The sequence below is a fragment of the Leptonychotes weddellii genome, chromosome 14, assembly GCF_054177405.1.
Source record: "Leptonychotes weddellii isolate Sample4059 chromosome 14, ASM5417740v2, whole genome shotgun sequence".
In the NCBI taxonomy this organism is placed as follows: domain Eukaryota; kingdom Metazoa; phylum Chordata; class Mammalia; order Carnivora; family Phocidae; genus Leptonychotes; species Leptonychotes weddellii.
Genome location: NC_138382.1, coordinates 3,362,260 through 3,383,060, shown reverse-complemented (window position 1 = coordinate 3,383,060; position 20,801 = coordinate 3,362,260). Strand labels below are relative to the sequence as shown.

The 20,801-nt window shown below is 40.1% G+C and overlaps 1 protein-coding gene across 7 annotated transcripts in view; it reads right to left on the bottom strand.

Annotated features, from left to right (window-relative positions):
* LOC145715849 (methylglutaconyl-CoA hydratase, mitochondrial-like) overlaps nt 1-17,144 on the bottom strand; it is a 37,307-nt gene extending 20,163 nt beyond the window's left edge. For all 7 annotated transcript variants that reach the window (XR_014139904.1, XM_081802750.1, XM_081802748.1 and 4 more), the window contains exons 1-3: nt 16,848-17,144; nt 8,846-8,913; nt 8,634-8,721 (exon numbers count right to left, since the gene is read on the bottom strand). Coding sequence is in view for 6 of the 7 variants with exons in the window: in XM_081802750.1 (XP_081658876.1) it covers nt 8,634-8,721; nt 8,846-8,913; nt 16,848-17,112 (421 nt within the window). In the remaining variant the exon portion in view is untranslated. The remainder of the gene's footprint in view (nt 1-8,633; nt 8,722-8,845; nt 8,914-16,847) is intronic.
* Between the last annotated feature and the right edge of the window lie 3,657 nt (nt 17,145-20,801).

The window sequence follows — 20,801 nt, the reverse complement described above, 5'->3', positions numbered from 1 at the left end:
AGGAAAGAAAAAAGGTTTAAAATCAATGATCTAAGCTTCCACCTTAAGAATCTAGAAAATAACGAATAAATACTAAAGCAAACAGAGGAAAAAAAAATGAACCAATGAAACCAAAAGCCAGTTCTCTGAAAAGATCAAGAAAAGTAATAAATGTTTTACCAGAATTTAAAAAAAAGACACAAATTATCAATACCAAAAATGAAAGATACCTCTAGAAATTCATCGATATTAAAAAGATAAGGGATTATGAACTTTATGCCAATAAATTTGAAAACTTAGATAAAACAGATAGTTTCCTTAAAAGACACAAATTACCCAAACTTAAGAAGAAATGGGTAACTTGAATAGCCCTAGCCCTGTATCTACTAAAGAGATTAAATTCACAATTAAAAATCTTCCCCCAGAGAAAACTGGACCCAGATGGCTTTGTTGGTGAATTTTACCAAACTACAGAAGAAATAATACCAATTCTTTACAACCTCTTCAGCAAAAGAGAAGAAACAAAATTGGAACACCTTCTGATTCATTTCATGAGACCGGCAATGCCCTGACACCAAAACCAGACACAGACGTTACAAGACAACTACACCTCAATTTCCCTCATGAACAAAGCTGCAAAATCCCTCCACCAAATGTTAACATATCAAATCTAGCAATATGTAAAAAGAGTAACACATCATGACCAAGAAGGAATACAGGAATTACATTACAGGAATACAAGGTTACTTAACAGCTGAAAATCAATTGATAATTACCATTTTTAAGAGACTGGGAAAAAAAAAAGATATGATCATCTTAAGAGACACAAAAGAAAGAAATCTGACAAAATTCAACACCTATTCATGATAAAAAAAAAATCCTCAGCAAACTAGGAATAGAACCTTTTTCAACCTAATAAAAACACATTTCTGAGAAAACCACAGCGAACAGTATACTTATTGGTGAAAGACTGAAAGTCTTCCCTCTTCTGCTGAGAGAAGGCTGGGATGGACATTCTCATCAGCTTTGTTCCACACTGTAATGAAGATCCCAACTGATATAATAAGAAACAATAAAAGGCCAACATACTAAAAAGGAAGAAGTAAAACTGGCTACAGATGACTACCTACAAAGAAAAATCCCAAGGAATCTACAAAAAAAAAAAAAAAAAGATTCCCAGAACTAAAAAGTGAGTTTAATAAGGGTATAATAGTATAATAATATAATAATGTAGGATATATGGTCAATACATGAAAATCAATTGTATTTCCACATGCTAGCAATAGAAAATCAAAAGTCCAAGTTAGAAAATGCCATTTATAGTAGCATCAAAAAATTATGAAATACTTAGGAATAAATTTAACTAAATATGTCCAAGATGTGTACACAGTAATTGAGACCAAAGAGCACAGACAGCCTGGGTATAACTCAACATATACGGTCAACTGATTTTTTAGAAAGTCCTAAGATAATTCAATGGAGGAAAAGTTAATCTTTTCAATAAATGGAACTAGAAAAATTAGATATGCATATGCAAAAAATTTTTTTAAAAACCTATGGTATAATACAAAATATATTTGTCCTTTTCACAGGATCCTGGCACAGAGCTTTAAAAATCCTTGAACTATCCTGAGTGATAGAAGTGCTTTCTATTTTTATTCATAACGAGCCCCTCTGAACCATCCCTAAGTTTATGCTAATGAGGTGACTGTTGGAGGGCCTCTGAATCGTTTCAGAACAGAGGCTCCTCACCAGAAAGACCAAGCCACGGACAGAGGGCTGGAATTTTCAGCCCCACCACTCAACCTCTGGGGGCAGGATGGGGCCAGAGATTGAGTTCGATCACCAAAGGCCAATGTTTAATCAATCATGGCTATGTAACAGAACTTCCATAAAAACCCATAAACAATGAGGTTCAAGGGAGCTTTCAGGTTGTTGAACACATGTGTTCACCCTCCACCCTACTCTTGCCCTATGCACTCTACCATTTGGCTGTTCCTGGATTCTATCCTTTATAATAAACCAGTAATAGTAAGTAAAGCACTTTCCTGAGTCTGTGAGTCAATCTAGCAAATCCTACTCCTGATACCAATTGGGGGCAGGGGGAGGGACATAGGGTTCCACACCAATTCTCCAATTCCATGCCAAAAGGGCATCCAACAATTTAATTCCAATCCTGATGCTAACTCCCAAAGTTAGCACAGACCCTACAGATTAAAGGCTCGGGCCCATGAGCCTGCTTTCACTTCAGATGCCAGTCACTAGCCCCAGGAGGCACCCACATTTCTAACTGACCAGCTATAAACTCAAGGGTTTCAACAAACTCCTCATCAGCTTCAATAATTCATTAGAAGGACTCACAGAACCTGGGAAAACACTGTATTTACATTTACCAGTTTATTAAAAGGATAAGACTCAGGCAGGAAAGCCAAATTGAAGAGATATATAGAGCCAAGTTGAAGTTCAAGAGATATATAGAGCAAAGTAAGAGGGAGTGGGGACATGGAGCTTCCATGCCTCCTCTGGGCACAGCACCTTCCCAAAATACTGATGTGTTCACCAACCTAGAAACTCCCCATTGTTTATGGGTTTTTATAGAGTTTTCATCACATAGGCACCAAATCCTTTGGTGACTGAACTCAATCTCCAGCTCTTCTCCCCTCCTCAGAGACTGGGGGAGTGGGACTGAAAGTTCTAACCCTTTAATCCCATGACTGATTCTTCTGGCAACCAGTCCCCACCCTAAAGCTATCTAAGGACCCCTGGAACCCCAGCCTTGAGTCAACTCTTTAGTATACAAAAGGCACTCTTATCACTCAGGAAATTCCCTGGGTTTTAGGAGTTCTGGGCCAGGAATCTGGGGCAAAGACCAAATACATATTTTATTATACAACAATACCTAAATCCACATCTTGCAACATACACAAAAATTAAGTCAGAATGCATCGAAGGTCTAAATGTAAAACATAACAACTAAAAAATTTCTAGAAGACAACATAGTTTGAGAAAGTCTATGCTCTGGAGTAAGATAATAGTTCTTAATTCACAAAGTAAGTACAAACCCCACAAAAGAATACAAATGGATAAATAAAACTCCAAATAAAAACTTTCGTTGGTCAAAACAAACTGTTAAGAAAAAGGCTAGTCATAGAATGGGATAAAATACTTATAAAACACTTATCAGATGAAAGGCCTTATACCAGGAATATGTAAAGAAGTCTATAACTCAGTAAGAAGACATCTGATAAAAATATGGTGAAAAGACCTGAATAAACACTTCACTACCAAAAAAAAAAAAAAAAAAAGTGACTAAAAAGCACCAGGAAAGATGCTCGAAACCACCAGGCATTAGATAAATGCAAAGCCGCTCAGCAGGGGGAACGAATACTCAGCAATCAAACACTACTGAACCACGTAAAACGGTGAACCTCAAAGTATTATGCTAAGTGAAAGAAGCCAAATACAACAGACCACCTATAGTAGGATTCCATATAGAAGACACCTTTTTTTTTTAAGTTTTATTTAAGTAATATCTACACCAACATGTGGCTCAAACTCATGACTGCGAGCTCAAGAGTCATATGCTCTTCCAACTGAGCCAGCCAGACGTCCCAGAAGACATTTTAGAAGAGGAAAAGCTATAGTAAGAGCAAGGAAATAGCTGTTTAAGGGGAGGAGTAGGGGAAGGGATTGACTACAAATGAGCACAAGAAAGCTTTTTAAGTGATGAACACACTCTAGAGATCACTGCTGTGGTCATGATCTAAATGTCAACACTCAGCAATTTCATTACTGAGTGCTTTATTAGTATTTAGAATTGGTACATTTTTTTAAGGTATTATTTTACTAAGTAATCTCTACATCTAACATGGGGTTCAAATTCACAACCCTGAGATCAAGAATCGCAAGCTCCTCACCCTGAGCCAGCTGGGCGCCCCTAGAATTGGTACATTTTATTGCAAGTAATTCATACTTCAATAAAATAGATTATCTTAAAAAAATGATATGCAATAAAAGAACCCTATGCTAAATTATTACAAATTTGTGGGTATCTATTCTTTCACTTTACTTATCAAACTTCCTAAGGGATTAACATTCAAACACATAAATACAACGTAACCTGAGATTCTGAAATAAGACTGAATAGAACATGTCATCAGTCAGCAGCCCCAGGTATCTGTGTCATGACATCTGCCTCCATTTGAACACTACACACAACATTCAAGAAAGCATGTTGAAAATGTTAGTGAGAAGTTTTTAGTGAAATCATAATTTACTAGAATTCAAAAGCAGAAGCAAAACTACATTTACTTTCAAAAAAAACCCCACACTATTATGTATAATTCGGTGAAACACTCAATTTAGAGTTCTACATACAAGAATCAATTACCAAGAATTGTTTATAATCTATTTTAGTAATTTCAAAGGAAAAAAATCCTTATTCTCAGTAATTTCTCATAAACTTTCATTTCAAAAATTTGATGGTGAAAACAATACATTATGTCCTTTGCTACTTAGTATTGGAACACTAGAAGAACAAAAGTAAACAAATAGGGTTACACATTTACATGGACTTCAGTAACCCAGACAAAAGAACTTTTTCATAATTTCATTACAGACACTATATTAAAATTGTGAAGTAGAATTATTTCAGCTTTCCTTTGTGTTTGGAGGTGAGTGTGTCTCTATGTGTGTAAGAAACAAGATAAAAGTTTTAAATGAATAAATAACATCTAGACTATGCAGGGAAGACAGCACACATTTTGGCCAGTGTGTCACGATGAGCTTTGACTCTGAAAACGACATGTCTTAGTATTCCAAGAGAAACAGGCAGGCCATGAACCCAGAAGCAGTGTCTAACCTACAAGAAAGAGTACACTTTAGTGATTCCCAACCTGGAGTCATGCCTAGGGTATGGCATGGTATCTGAAAACATCTATGTACAGGAAACACTATGTACACCCATAATAATTATGGGGTTTTTTTTTCTGTGGCTAGATACCATTGTTAATTAACAGAAAATTCACTTAAATACAATGCTATGCCCAGAGTGGCATTTTGACATTACATATCTTCTCAATCAACTATGATGTGTAAGTACATGAAATTTTTAGAATTTAGAAAGGAGACCTCGTACTCCAAAAGGTTAGAAATCATGGTACAGTTAAGAAACAAAACAAAACATTCTGCTCTAGGAGTCATGAGAAGTAGTTCTAGCTAAGTGACCCCCTTTAACCAGGCCCATAACCTCACAGGGATTCTGTAAAATGAAAGCATATGAATGGTTCTATAACGTCTTTTTAAAGATTTTCCTCTCACATGCTGTAACAGTAATTGAGAAACTCGGTCAATGTCACAATTTTAGGTACCTGGTGATTTTTTTCCAAAACTATTTACTTTGTAGATAATTGGTTACTATAATTTATTACTGTAAGATAATTATCTCACAGAAAGTGTGGAGACCGGGACAAGAGAGTCATACTCGGAACCCCTGGTCTTACTGGGGAGCACACAGCCCTCGTCTAGGCCCTAACACCACACACAGCCCTCTCTCTCAGCACCTGCTTCCCTCACGACCACACCAGCACATGCTGTCCTCTCCATCTTATCACTCAGCCCCTTCACGTCTGACTGCATGCCTCTATGTATCAGTGTGCATATTTGTATGCATCTGTATAATGAAATACTGGAAGGATAAAAAAGAATCTAATAAAAATTTCTACTTTTATTAAAAGAATGAGCAGAAGGGTAGAAGCAGGACTTCTCTCTTTGTATACGTTATACATTTTGTATACATTTTGATCTAGCACTGATTTTCTAAAAAATAAAATTTGATTTTAAAAATTTAAGTGTTAAGTGAAATATGGTTATCGATTTTAAATAGTATACTTAAAAGGGGAAGTCAGAAATCACTCAGTCCAACCTTCAACACACTAGGGATCACTTTAATAGTGCTTCATCATCTGCTTTGTGGAATATTAGAAAAAGGACGTAAAAAGAATGAACCAAAGTCAGGAGCCAGCAACACTACCAGTGAACAGGAAGGCGGTCTGAGACAACCGAGAGAAGCTGCGGAACACATCCCAACAGTCCCTGAATCACAGCAGCTTACAGGCTGATTAATTTCAGCAACTGCATGCTGAGTCCCTATTTGGGCTGTGTTCCCAGAATACAAAAGATGACTTTTAAAGAAGAAAAAAAGAAGTTCCCATCATCAAGAAATCTGAGGCAAGACCACTTTACAAGCTTTAAGTTTCAGGAAACAAACAAGGTGTCACTGGAATACAGATGGATGGAGAAGAGGAACCTTTGTGGGGCAGAAAGGGAAGAGGTAAAAGGAGTAACTTGAGGGGGCTGGGGGAACTAAGAAACTAACCAGTAAATGAGGACACTGTTTTTGAATATTACTACTTCAGAACATTACTACTTTAGTAGAAATTAAAGCTCTAATTATGTGAAAGTCTGTATTCTTCAACAATAATGAGGCCTGACTAAATTCAGATTTCTATACTGGTATAAATAAGCGTTCATTTTAACTCTGCAAAGAGATTTTATTAACTGGACTTATAATTAATGTGTACATACTAATAATGACAGACCCACCAAACTGCCTCTTTCAAATACATATAAGAAAAAAAAAACCTTTCAGAGAAATTTGAATCATTTATTTGAATCATTTATGTTAGTAACTCAGCGTATATAATTCCATTATATATTATCCATTATAATTCCATTATATACGCTGAGTTACTAACATAAATGATTTGCCCCAATTTTTCTATAATTCAAACATTGATTTTTTTTAACAAAATACAGTAACAAATCTCATGAGTTAAAACATACAGCAGAAGATTATCCTGATCATGCAGAAGTTACAAAGCACATACAACAAAGGAAATAAATTTGATGAACCCTCGAAAAAACAGTATTCGAGGCCAACATGTTCATCTGGTAAAAAACATTTGGTATATTACTTAGTATGTCCCCGAAAAGGCAACCTATAATAAAAGAGTTGTAAACTGTTCTAAAGCATTAAAGCCTTTTTCAGGGTACTAATAAGGTGGAGATGCAAAACAAATGGGCAGCAAAGGAGCAGGTAAAATAAAACCTCTACAGTAACTACAGTGTCACAGTCAACCAACAGAAGACAGTCATGCTGGGAGCCTCGGTAACAGTGAATTCTGAAGCACGTTATCACTGCCATTCCTCAAAGATCCAGGTCCCTGGGCCTTCCTCAAAGGCCCCCAAACTGCTCTACGTTTTTCTTCCCAACAAGTCCCTGAGCAGCCCTCCGAGGCCATCGGTCACATGCTGGACTCAGTCACCTGGAGACTTATTCACCTGGTCCTAAAGTCACAGATAACAAGGATCCTAATTCTCTCCATGTAAGTTCTCCATACTGCTTAAGAAAAAATGAAAATGTACGTAAAGCCCGTATGAAAACTGTTAACGGCCATCGCTGACTGACTCAGGGTGCCGCACTCCACCGGCCCTCCGGGCCTCCGACAGCCCTACCAGGCTGGCGGCCTGCCCTGCCTGGGTCTCAGGCGGAAGCGGAGGCAGGACTGCCAAAGGCCTTCCCCCGGCATCTAAGGATGATAATCCCACTCTCTCGGATTACCCAACTGGAGCTAAAACTAATCTTTTCAGGCATGCTACAGTACACTGAAAGCCAAAATATAACTCACTTACATTGAGTGTTTCCTAAATACCACAAAATTCTGCAGTACTTTATGGTGGAAGCCACAGAGGCTGAACCCTGACTGACTGAGGGCTCTTGAGAACAAAACTGAAGCCTATCGCCCACAACAAAGACACTCTACACACTGTCATTCTCGACATTGTTCGAGGTTTACTCTAAAGGTTTAACAGATACTTGTTTAATGAATAAAATACTATATGTTGTTCCCTCAAATGTCTAATTGCCTGAAGGGGATTATCTCATTTATATTTTTACTGAAAAAAAGTTGTTTATGCTTCAGCCAACTTCTACTTTCATTTCTAAATGACAACGATACTGCTACGTTATTACCACATACCTTCCTCATCTACATTTTTTCCTTGTTTTCCTATTTTACTAGTTGAAACAGATTCATTCAATCTCATGGTATCGAAACAATTACAAAGGGAAAATGCAAGATAACTTAATCTTTAGCTTTTGGTAATACAGTATAATCAGGGGGAAAAATCCTAATTTTCGCTGCTGTAGATGCCAATTTAAAAATACAATCCATGGACACATACTTAAGTAGGTGCTACCACAAACACTCTCCAAAGCAAATGTCTATACTTAACACTTTTTACTGGGGTAGCTCCTGCTAGTCAATGAAAGTATTTTTTGATCAACAAATAAATACAGAGCACACTGTTAGAGGTAGGAGTCTCAACTTTTCCTTCCCAGCTGATCTTTCATAAATATCATACATGCATTACAAATATTTTAGTGGCTCAAATTATTTTTCCAATTTCCAAAACAATCAACAGAAAGTTCCTTAATACAAAGCATTTTTTTCTCTTGTAAAACAGTAAAAAACAGACAAAGAAAATGTTGGTAATAGAATTCAAATCACAGAACACTTTATAATGGAAAATAGACTATCACTGAGGAAAACTTAGACTACAGTTCAATGTCATAATAAAATTTATTTACATACCAGCACAGAATATCCCTGGGACTTCACTCCTGACTATTATGGTCCGCACTTTCTTATCAGATTTTAAAGCATCCACAGCTTTTGAGAGCTAAACAGATACAGGGAGGGCAAGCAGGAAAAAAAAAAAAAAAAAAAGAGGAAAAATCACTTTCAGATTGATGTCAACACTGTATCTTAGTATTAGAAACAAACAGCTTAATCTTTATACTCACCATTTTTATCAGATTTTTACTGAATGAATTTTTGGCATAAGCTCTGTTTATTCCAAGCACCACAATTCCTAGTGGAAAAAAAAAAGAAAACAGCACAAGCGTCTGAGTTAGTGAGTATTCAGGGTACAACTCCTGCACACACAGCTAGTTAACCTGGGACTTAGGAAATCTGCCCCTTCCTTGAGGTTCACGCCAAGAGCTTTGTCCTTATTTTCATGTTTACCCTCCTTTTCAAGATAAGCATATTTTTAAACAATGTGGTATATGTAATACATAAGATCAATCTAGTACTTAATATGCACCTCTTTTCTTCTGCTTATTAGAAAAGAACTTAATTAACATCCTGTCCCTTTCACTTTATCTCTTCTTAAGCACCACCAAGGTAAACTGGCACATTTTACTAAATGTACTTATTAGTGAAAAAAATGTGGTTTCATCATCTTCAAGTACATATAGAAGTAATAGCTAGCAAATCCTTGTCACAGGCAAGCCTTGTGGGACAGGCTTTTTTGCTAATGTACCAGGAGTTAGCATCACATTTACTCTTTTTGTCATACTACATAGTTCTCAGTATTTCCATCCCAAATTTCTCTGCTGACTCTGTTCCACATACTTAACCTGAAGGCACTTCCATTTAGACAGAGTCCAACAAGTAACTCAACCTCGATCTATAAAAGCAAAGTTCATTCCTTCTCCCATGAAGCCCAGCTCTCCTTCCTAACTTCTCTAATTCTATCAGGAACCCACCATCTCATTCCAAGTGCTTCAGTCCGATGATCAATTTTCCAAAACAATTATGCACAGAATCCACCCCTCTTTAAAATCCTTTGTCTCCAAAACATTTGCATTCAAAGACCTTAGCGTGATATTCAAAGCCCTATATGACCTGTACTTGACCTTGCTTGTCCCCTGAGTAAGCACAACTTTTCCCAGTGTAGGGAAATGCCTTCCACCACCTTGGGGGTGGGAATGGGTACCATCCTTATTGTAAATGAGTTAAACTGAAGACAACGAAATGTACACATGCTGTCTCTATGGAAGAAACTGCAAACCTATTTTTCAAAGAAAGTACAAAGATAAACTTCAGCTCACAGAATAAATTTTCAAGAATTCCAAACGATCTCAGCACAAAGAAAATCACGAAGAACCAGTATCCAGGGGCACCTGGATGGCTCAGTCGGTTAAGCATCTGCCTTCAGCTCAGGTCATGATCCCAGGGTCCTGGGATGGAGTTCCGCATAGAGGTCCCTGCTCAATGGAGATCCTGCTTCTCCCTCTCCCTCTGCTGCTCCCCTAGCTTGTGCTCTCTTGCTCACTCTCACGCTATCTTAAATAAATAAATAAAATCTTTTAAAAAATAAGTAAATAGGGCGCCTGGGTGGCTCAGTTGGTTAAGTGTCTGCCTTCGGCTCACGTCATGATCCCAGGGTCCTGGGATCGAGTCCCACATCGGGCTCCCTGCTCTGCGGGGAGCCTGCCTCTCCCTCTCCCACTCCCCCTGCTTGTGTTCCCTCTCTCGCTGTATCTCTCTCTGTCAAATAAATAAATAAAATCTTTAAAAAAATAAAATAAAATAAAAATAAAAAATAAGTCAATAAGTATTAAAAAAAAGGAACTGGTATCTAGGGCAGGATCTACATTAAACCCTTAAGGACAGCGCTGTCACTAATTAAGTGCTGTAGTACGTGCTGGACTCGGTTCCCAGGGCTTTGGGTTCATTAAGCCGCGTGACCCTCACAGCAACCCAAGAGGAAGGCACTATTTTTATCCTATTGAACAAGCACCCCCAGAATGTGCATTCTTAATTTTAACAGATACTCCTCAAAAATATACTGTCTCTATTAACCGCCCAGCCAAAACACTAATACCTATTTGTTCACAAGAGCAGACATCAGTGAGATGAAAAACGTCTTACAAGACATTGGGAAAATGTAAAGAAACATCTTGAAACTGTCACAAAGTGGAATCCAGGGTTTGCAGGCCTGAAGCTTACAAAATCTAGGGAGCCCTTGTAAGTAAAAGAATACAAAATTACACACATAGAATTAGGGACAGATATAAATATTAAAACCTTCAGAATTTTAAAAACTTGACAACTACTACATTTTCTTTCCAATTATGTATGTGACCTACACTTCCTTCCCTACATCTCTGAAGTTTTATATTTATCAATAATTCTGGGGGCGCCTGGGTGGCTCAGTTGGTTAAGCGACTGCCTTCGGCTCAGGTCATGATCCCAGGGTCCTGGGATCGAGTCCCGCATCGGGTTCCCGGCTCGGCGGGGAGCCTGCTTCTCCCTCTGACCCTCTCCTCTCTCATGCTGTTTCTCTCTCACTTGCTCTCCAATAAATAAATAAATAAAATCTTAAAAAATAATAATAATAATAATAATTCTGAAAAAATATACAAAACTAATCAAATGGAATTGTAAGGAACACCAAGTAGTCAAAACAATCTTGAAAAAGAAAGTTGGAAGTCTTAGTTGAAGGACTTAATCAAGACACTTCCTGATTTCAAAACTTACTACAAAGCTACAGTAAAAACAAACAGTGTGGTACTGGCATAAAGATAGACATACAGATCAACGGAACTGAGAGTCCAGAAATAATCACCTACACTATGGTCAACTGGTTTTCAAAAAAGATACTGAGACCATTCAGTGCTAAAAGAATAGTCTTGTCAACAAATAGTGATGGGACAACTAGAGATTAACCATCAAAGAATGAAACTGGACCCTCTCCTCACACCATGTATAAAAATTATCTCAAAATGGATCTTAGACACACTATGAGACCTAAATGGATCTTAGACACACTATGAGACCTCAGAAGGAAAGAGGTACAAATCTTCACGACCTTGGATTAGGCAACAGTGTCTTAAATATGACAACAAAAGCACAAGCAACAAAAGAAAAATAAACCATAATTCATCAAAACTATCAAGTAAAAAAAAAACACCTCACAGAATAGAAAATATTTGCAAATCATACATCTGCCACAGGATTAATATCCAGATTATAAAAGAATTTTTACTACCCACAACAAAAAAACAAACGACCAGAATGAAAAATGGGCAAAAGGTTTAAACAGGTATTTCTCCAAAGGAGATATACAAATGGCCATAAGCACATGAAATGATGCTCAACATCATTTGTTATTAGGGCAACGCCAATCAACACCACCACGAGGCATCACCTCACAGCCAGGAGGACAGCTATAATGAACAACAAATGGAAACAAGCGTTGGCGAGCAGGGGGGAAACAGGAACCTTTGGGCACTGCTGAAGATGTTAAAATGGTGCAGCTGCTGTGGAAACCAGTTTGGTGGTTCTTCCAAAAACTAAACATAAAATCACCCCACTGATTCTACTCCTATGTATCTACCCAAGAGAAATGAACACATATGTTCAAACAAATAATTGTACACAGTGTTAAGCAGCATTATTCATAATATCCAAAAAGTAGAAACAAAATGTGGTATATCCATACAGTGGAATAAAAAATAAGAACAGTGAGTAAAATTATCATTCACAGCAAGAACTCAAGAGATGTTTAAAGTGTTGACCTTTGGGCGCCTGGGTGGCTCAGTTGGTTAAGCGACTGCCTTCGGTTCAGGTCATGATCCCGGAGTCCCTGGATCGAGTCCCACATCAGGCTCCCTGCTCGGCAGGGAGTCTGCTTCTCCCTCTGACCCTCCCCCCTCTCATGTGCTCTCTCTCATTCTCTCTCACAAATAAATAAATAAAATCTTTAAAAAAAAAAATAAAATAAAATAAAGTGTTGACCTTTGATGGCAGGGCCTGAAAATGAAAGGGTGGGACCCTTCCACGGTGCTTTTTTTGTTTACTCTTACCATGTGCTTATATAGTATTTTTACTTTAGAAATTCTGCAAACTTGAATAATTTAATTATTCTTACTAAAAAATAACATGTAACACACAAAGTACTAAAACCAGTAACAGAGTATCTCCAATAAACCACATACAGACCTGGGTTCTTCAAAATACACCATTAAAAACCTGAAAACATAACCCACAAAATTGTGGGAAATTGTTCTGCAAATCATGTATCTGATAAGGGACTTGTATCCAGAATATATTAAAAATCTCTTACAATTCAACAATAAAAAGACAAACCCAGTTAAAAAATGGGCAAAGGCTTTGAGAAGACATTTCTCTAAAGAAGATACACACATGGCCAATAAACACATGAAAAGACACGCTACATCATTAACCATTAGGAAGCTCCAAAACAAAGCCACAAGGAGATACCACTTTACAGGCACCAGGATGGCTAGAATCAAAAACACAAACAATTAACAAGTATCAGTCAGGATGTACAGAAATGGAGCTCTCATACATCGCTGGAGGGAACGTAAAATGCTGCAGCCACTCTGGAAAAGTTTGGTAGCTCCTCAAAATGTTAATCATAGAATTATCATGTAACCCAACAATTCCACTAGATGGAAGTGAAAAGAAATGTCCACAAAAATTCCCATGAATGCTCTAAGCAACATTGTTCACAATATCCAAAAAGTGGAAACAACCTAAATGTGTATGAATGATGAATAAACAAAACGTGTCCTGATCTATCCAAACATGGGAATGTTATCCAACAATAAAAAGGAATGGAGTACTGACACATGCTATAATAAGGATGGACCCTGCAAATATAATGCTGAGTGAAAAAAGCCATGGAAGACCACATCTGTGATTTCTTCAAATGCAATGTCCAACACAGACAAAGCTACTGAAACAGAAAACAGATACATGGGCCCAATTTTGCAGGGAGGGGAGTGTGAGAATGCAGAGTCATGACTAAAGAAAACAGGGTTTCTTTCTGGATTGATAAAAATGTTCCAAAGTTGGATTGTGGTAACAGTGGCACAACTCTCTATATATACTAAAATCAATTGTACATTTTGAATTTTATGGTATGTGAATTATAGATCAATAAAGATTTAGAAATATATATATCTTGGGGCACCTGGCTGACTTCAGCTCAGGTCCTGATCCCAGGGTCTTCAGCTGGGAGTCTGCTTGTCCCTCTCCCACCCCCTCTCCCCTGCTAGCGCTCTCTCTAGTACACTCTCTCTCCCTCTCTCCCTCTCTCATATAAATAAATAAAAGCTTAAATATATATATACACACACACACACACTTTAATACATATTTTTATAAATATAATTCCCATGCCATAAAATGTATGAAAATATATTAAAAACATGAGAAAAGTAAATAAATAAAAATAAAAACATGAGAAAAATACACGAAAGAAACCAATCTACTAAAAACGAAAGCAAGCAGATGTCAGAAGACCAGCTGGCAGACCCCAGTGACAGTCCCCTTGGGAGATGGTGCTGGCGTGGACAAGAGCAGTGTTGGTAAAGAACACAGAGGAAAGTGAAAAGATTTCAGAGACATTCAAGAAGTCTTGATAATCTGGATGTAAACTGTAAGCAAGGAGCAGGTATCAAGAATGACTTGCATGATCCACTTGCTCTATTTCTGCCAGCAGTTTTTCCAACACGGTTCACAAAGGTGATCTTTGAAGTGGGTCACAATTATGAGCAGAAGCTTGCCAGACGGGGAGAAGTTTGGTAAGGGGAAGAGAGAAGTCATTCCATTCTGGGAGGTGCATGTAAAAGCACGAACAAAAGAGCAGTAAAGGCCAAGCTTAGACACAGCGGAGGGGAGACTGGAGACTAGGCCTGCAGGCAACTGGGAGCCACTAGAAGTTTCTAACTGAACAGAGCAGTCATTCTTGGCCTTGAAAAAAGGTAACCCCAAGACAAGTGCGAACAATAAACTGGGAAGGAGAATGACCGGTGAGCAGCCAACCCATGAAGGAGAGACCCTGGTGAACCACGGCAAGGACTGCTACTCTAAAACCCCAAGCAGATCAGACAACAAAGCAAGAAATAACTGCTATAGAAACCTGGTCCTACAACTGCGCCTCCTCAACAAATTACAAATATGGAACCCAAGCAACAGATGAGTGCTAATGCATTCTGCACTTACTCACCTCCAGCAGCCTAAAGAGGCCCACAGGGCATACAGCAGTTTGGGGCTCCTCTGACCCCGCCTCTCATTTTCTTATTCCTAGCGGGCTGCTGAGACCCTCAAATTTTGGAGTGGCCTCAATGGAAGCAAAAGCATCAGGGAGACTCCTTTACCTGCAGATTTCTTAACCTCATGTTTTTCTTTGCACCGCTTATTGCTGGTTCCCTAGTAAACCAAAGCATTTATAAGTTAGCCAAGCCTAAGCCGTCATTGAAAGGAAGCTGAATCAACTTTCTTAAGAAACCATGACTTCCTAATAGTGGATTTTTACATTTCAAGGTAACTGTAAACATCTGATTTTATTGAATTGTTCTGTATGCTTTAATTTCTTCTCTTTGATCCATTTGGATCCTAACTTAAGGACTATCCAGATGTTTTGTGAAATTTTACTTGCAATTTGCATTCATTTAAGTCATAAAGACAAAAAATACAGAATATGGTGCATATTACTCACTGCACCTGCAATCTCTGTATCTAATGTACTGCAGGGACACCTAATACAACTGAAATCCCAGTAAGACTAAGCTTACCCAAAAAGGCTCTACACTCCAGTCCCAAATCTACTTTCCAGCTGAATTTCTCAATACTCTGCCTGTCATGTCACAGTGCAGCACACATGCCCTACAGTATTTCCCAAAAACACAACACCTTCAGATTCCCCCCCTTTGACCATGCTCTGCTCTGTCTGGGGTAATAAACATTTAAATAACAAATGAAATAACTCCTCATACTCCACCAGGAGCATCCATTATGAGCTAGATACTTAATGGGCAATTTGTACTGACATTCTCATCTAATCTTCACAGAAGCCCTACAATGTTGGTATTATTTTTCCTATTACACACACACTAAAGTTGAGGCACAGAGGCAGTTTGCCTAAGAACCCTCACTATTCCCAAATTCGACTGCCTGGTAAGGAATGCCTGGGAACCGATTTCATCTGGCCAAACTCTAACTTGACCCTCAGAATACCCCTCTCAAGTCCTCCAATCTCCCCAAATATAACTGATGGTAGGTCTCTGGGGGTATTACAGCCCTTCCCTCTCACCAAGCCTTCAAAGTTGTTAGCAGAGCCTTTTTGCCAGCAGTATCTTCCTCACTGCTAGAAGATGATTAAAGACAGCAATCGTGACTTAACTTCTTTTGTCCTTCTGCTTAACGGATGACAGGTGCTCAGTAACTACGTGTCCAAATTAAATGACCGGTCCTCTGGCAAACTGCTATTCTACCTTTCCCGACCCAAGTGGGCAAGTGAAAGGAACTGGGCTCCAACACCAACACCTCCGGTAGGCAGTTCCCGCCTCCACAGCCCTCCCCCTTCCCCCCGAGGTATCGTATTGCCAATGCATCTGTCTCCTCCACCGCAGGTAGCTCAAGGGCAAGAGCCTTATCACCCACAAGGGTCCCCAGAGCTTAGCGCGGTACCCGGAAGACAAAAACAAGCTCAAAAAATGGTTTCAGTGAATTGGAATTCAGTCCCCCAAACTAACTTTAACTTTCTAAAATAAACAAGAGGAGAAATTGTTGCGGCTGCACTGCTTTAAGTGTGAGATTCTTCAGAATGAAGTGCATTCTCACTGCAGCTTCTGAAACTCCACCCACCCACCCCCCAAACCCCGATACTTGAGTTGACAGAAAGCAATTCAGAACAAGCACAAAACCTGGAAGCAAATATCACACACCCGGTTTATTGACCTTGGCTCGTCTAGGGATGAGGGCGTGAGCTGCATTTCTGTCTTCGGCGCTGAGTGGGGCCACTTTTACAGGTAAGCTGCTCCAGTGTACACCTTTAGGCACCGCAAGCACCACAAGGGTGCAAGGCTGGGGTGGGGGAGGGGAGGGGTCTCGACCCAGGCCGCTCAGCGGACGCTGACGTCAGCGCAGACACTTGACCTTGCGACCCTTCCCAGGACCCGCGGCTGCCAGCGCCGCGCCCCTCACCTCGGTTCTCCTCCTCCAGGTACCGCACCCGCAGCTCGTCCTCCGTCTTCACTTCAGAGCTATAGCCCCTCCGCGGGGCCGAGCCCTCGACCGCGGGCGCCCAGCCCCGGGCCCATATCGCCGGGGCGACCCGCGGGCCCATTAAGGAACCGGGCAGCCTCGACCCGGGGCGAAGCCGCGCACAGCAAGCGGCCACCAAGCGAGCGCGGCCGGCCTGCAAGGTGCCCAAGGTCCCAGGCACCGCCGCCACCGCCGCCGCCGCCATATTGTCTGTTTACGGCGTGGGCCTGCGGCTGCTGCCCCGCCCCCGCCGCGCGCACGCTACCGCGCGCACGCCGCCGGGCACGCCCACGCCCCGCCCCCGGAGCCGCCCTCTGGCACCGGGCCCCGCCCCAGACCCCGCCCCTCGCCGCCTCGCCCCGCCCAGGCCCTGTGACGGGGTGTTCACGCGGCCACTTGCCCCGGCCTCCCCTGCCGGGCGCGCGGGTTAGAGGCTCGTCCAGCGGAGGCAGGAGGAAGTAGCTTTCCCAGGCTGTGGAATGGTTTAGGGGAATATGTTCTATAAGAACCCCCCGCTCTTCCTAGGATACGCACTGGGGTCCTATGTTAGCTGCAAAGGTGAGCTGACATGTTTGGCCTCACGTTTGACTGTCTGGGTAGCAGCTCTGCGCGGGGCTCCCGTTTATCCATGCATCTAGGAGCCACAAGTTATCCGCTACACGTGTCTGTGAACATGCGCAGTGCTTGCTGTGCGGAGTTCAGGAAGGGGGTGAGAACAGCCATTGCAGCAGCAGGCCTCAGCCCACCGCCTCAAGCAGGTGCAGTGGCCTTCCCCGAGTCCAGAGTCCTGGTAAGGCACCCTCTTCTTGACAGAATGGGCTCAGCCAAACCCTATGCCGAGGTGGCATTGAGAGCATATGGCTCTTCCCTCAGCCACAAACGCAGAATGTCAACTTAGTGGATAGGTGTTCATCAAAGCAGTCTGAAATGTTCTATCTAGTTTTTATCAAATCTCAGCCGACAAAAGGTGTGCTTAGGAATCCTGTTTGAAAAGTATGCTGCTTTGAGCATACTCCCACTGCCACGCAAATTTCTGCTGTACATCCACCACATTTTTGGATCCTAAGCAAAACTTTCTTCCATATTATACGCTCAGCTCTGTCCCAAGTGGAAAGAAAAAGCCAGTTGGGTCCCGTGAGTGCGTCTGTTGTGGGAATGTTGTTGAGGGCACTTTTATTCGGTCTTCTGTAAAGAGCCACTTGTGAAATTTCTCCTGAAGTTTAGGCCAAGGAAAAACTTTGCTTCCCCTTTTCTGACACTCATGTTCACTTTGATGCTGGGAAACTCAAGAATTTTGGTCATAGCTCAACTGTTGCAATTATTGCAACTAATTATTGTTCACTTTTATTAGTTGCTAATTGTTTTGCTATCTTTATGTTGGCTCATCAACAGATTATAAATTTAAATACAGGAGTTCCAGAACACCTGACACAGTGTTATTTAAAATAATATAACTTTATACAAACTTCCGGTTGTAAAATCAATAAATCATAAGAAGTACAGCACAGGGAAGATAGTCAATAACGTAGTAACATTGTATAGCTACAGATAGTAACTACACTTATTGTGGTGAACTTTCGTGATTCATATAATTACCAAATAACTATGCTTTATACCTGAAACTAGTATAACATTTCCTAAAAGATAAAAATTTTTTGAATTGAGTGCTGTGACTCTTAATAAAATCTCATTAAAGAAAGAAGCAAGTAGATAAGAAATACTGTTTGGTTGCTTTGAAGAGCTATGTAACCCATCTTGTGCCACAGTAATTGAATCCAGTTATAGGGATAATCTACAAGGTTTTATTGTAGAGCCAGGAATGTGATACAACTAAATGGCCACAACCTCATAGCACAGGGAATATAGTTAATGGCACTGTAATAAGGTTATGTGGTGACAGACAGTAGCTACACTTGTGGTAGGCGGGGCATAAGGTATAGAGAAGGTGAATCATTATGTTGCACAGCTGAAACTAATGTAACATTGTGTGTCAACTATACTCAAAAAAATTTTAAAATGAAATGGACATGATGTAAGTTTGAAAATACATTCAACTGTTTATTAAAACTTCTAAATTACCGATAGTACACATTCTATACTAAGTTTTTAATAGGGTCAGAAGAGAGATGTTCAGAAATTTGTTCAGGGACCATCAAAAAAACAAAGAATGTCAGAAAAATACAAATTATTTGTAAAGTGCCAAAGTTTCATATTTTAACAAAATGAAAAAGGTAAGCAAAAAATAATGCAACCTCAGAAAATACTTGTGATTGATTAGGAAAACTGCAGAAAAACAATCATAGATTGTTTGGTTATATTAGAAATCCGATTAAGAAGGACAGCCCATGGTTTTGATGGGACGGAGCCTGATGGGAAAATGCAAGATAGAGACACTAGTTCCTTCCTTAATAATTTTACTTACTGAAAGACAGTCATGAGGATATCCCAGGCTATGAAATTGATTCTTAAAAGTTAATGCAGATCGCAAATATCGCCATGACCATTACATGTCAGGTCAGACAGATGTGGCTTTGGATCCCAGCTTGATAATTGCTTCACTTTGAGACAGCCACGAGCTATATAAATACTCCATGCTTCCATTTCTCCATTTGCAAGGGACCTAGTACGATATCTGTTTCACCTCACGAATTCTTTGGCCTCAGTTTCTTCATCCAGAAAATGGGAGGGATTGTGCCCATTGTGTAGGTTGATGAAATAAGCATATAAGGTACTTGGCACCAGGAAATGAGAACCAAATAGATAATATTAGCTACCACTTATCAACTTCCTTCTTAATTCATTTCAGACATTTAGATACGGTATTTTATTTAATGTCCAGACAACTTTGAAGTTGGTATTATTATCCCCATTTTGCAGATGAGAGCACTGAGATTAAGTTACTTATCAAACCCTGCAGCTAGTACATCGTGAAGCTGGAATTTGAACTTTGGTATATCTGACTCCAGTCCCGTATTTGTAATCACTGTCATGCACAGCCTCTCCATAATGTTAAGGTGTCCCATAAAATTTAATTCCCTTTTGTTCCTTTCTACTTTTCAGTAGAAGATGTATGCCAGGAGGAGAGTGTGAGCCAGGAACATTGAGTATCAGTTTGGGAGAGGAAGGTAGGGCTGATGTTTGGGGATATTCTATTACTATTACTACCATCTGTCTATAGGATTGGGACCTTTGCCTCCAGCCAGCTCTCAGCTAACACTCTTTTTGATTTGCCACACCCCTGTCATTTGTCTAATGCTTAACTTCCATATAGTATTAAGGGTGTGCAATACAGGATGGCCAACCCTGAGCTGCTAGAACACAGGCAGCCTTGAATGGGAGAAGCCATCCCTCCGAGAACACGGCTCTGTTGCACAAAACATGCAGGAGAACATAGGTGTCCCGGGTAAAATAAAACGCTTGCCAGCACCTTACCAACCACAAGTGGAGAGACAAAGCTAATTTAGCAAATGCTGTGTGACGAATAAAACAGAACTCTTGTCTGGACTTTTCTGAAAATGGGAGTATATTCTTAAAACTATCTTGCCTGAAACAATCTATGAGAAAGTAGTATATTAGCGTAAAGGCTGGGCCCCTGTATCTGAGACACCCATGAACGTGATGGGTTAGACGAGAGAGAATGTTCACAGTCCAGGCCTATAAGATGGCTCGGCTATCTTCAACATGGGGCATCCATCTCTGGGTCTAAAGTGGCTGCTCCCTACCACCAGCAGGACAGAGAAGGGTAGTACCCAGCTCTAGAATGGGCACCCGTCCCTTCTGCTTCCCTTGGGCCACATGAGGCAGCAAAGTGGGCCTAAAAATGTATCCTTGTGCCAGGCAACATATACCCAGCTACCATTCTATTACTACATACAATGGTAGTAATTACAGATA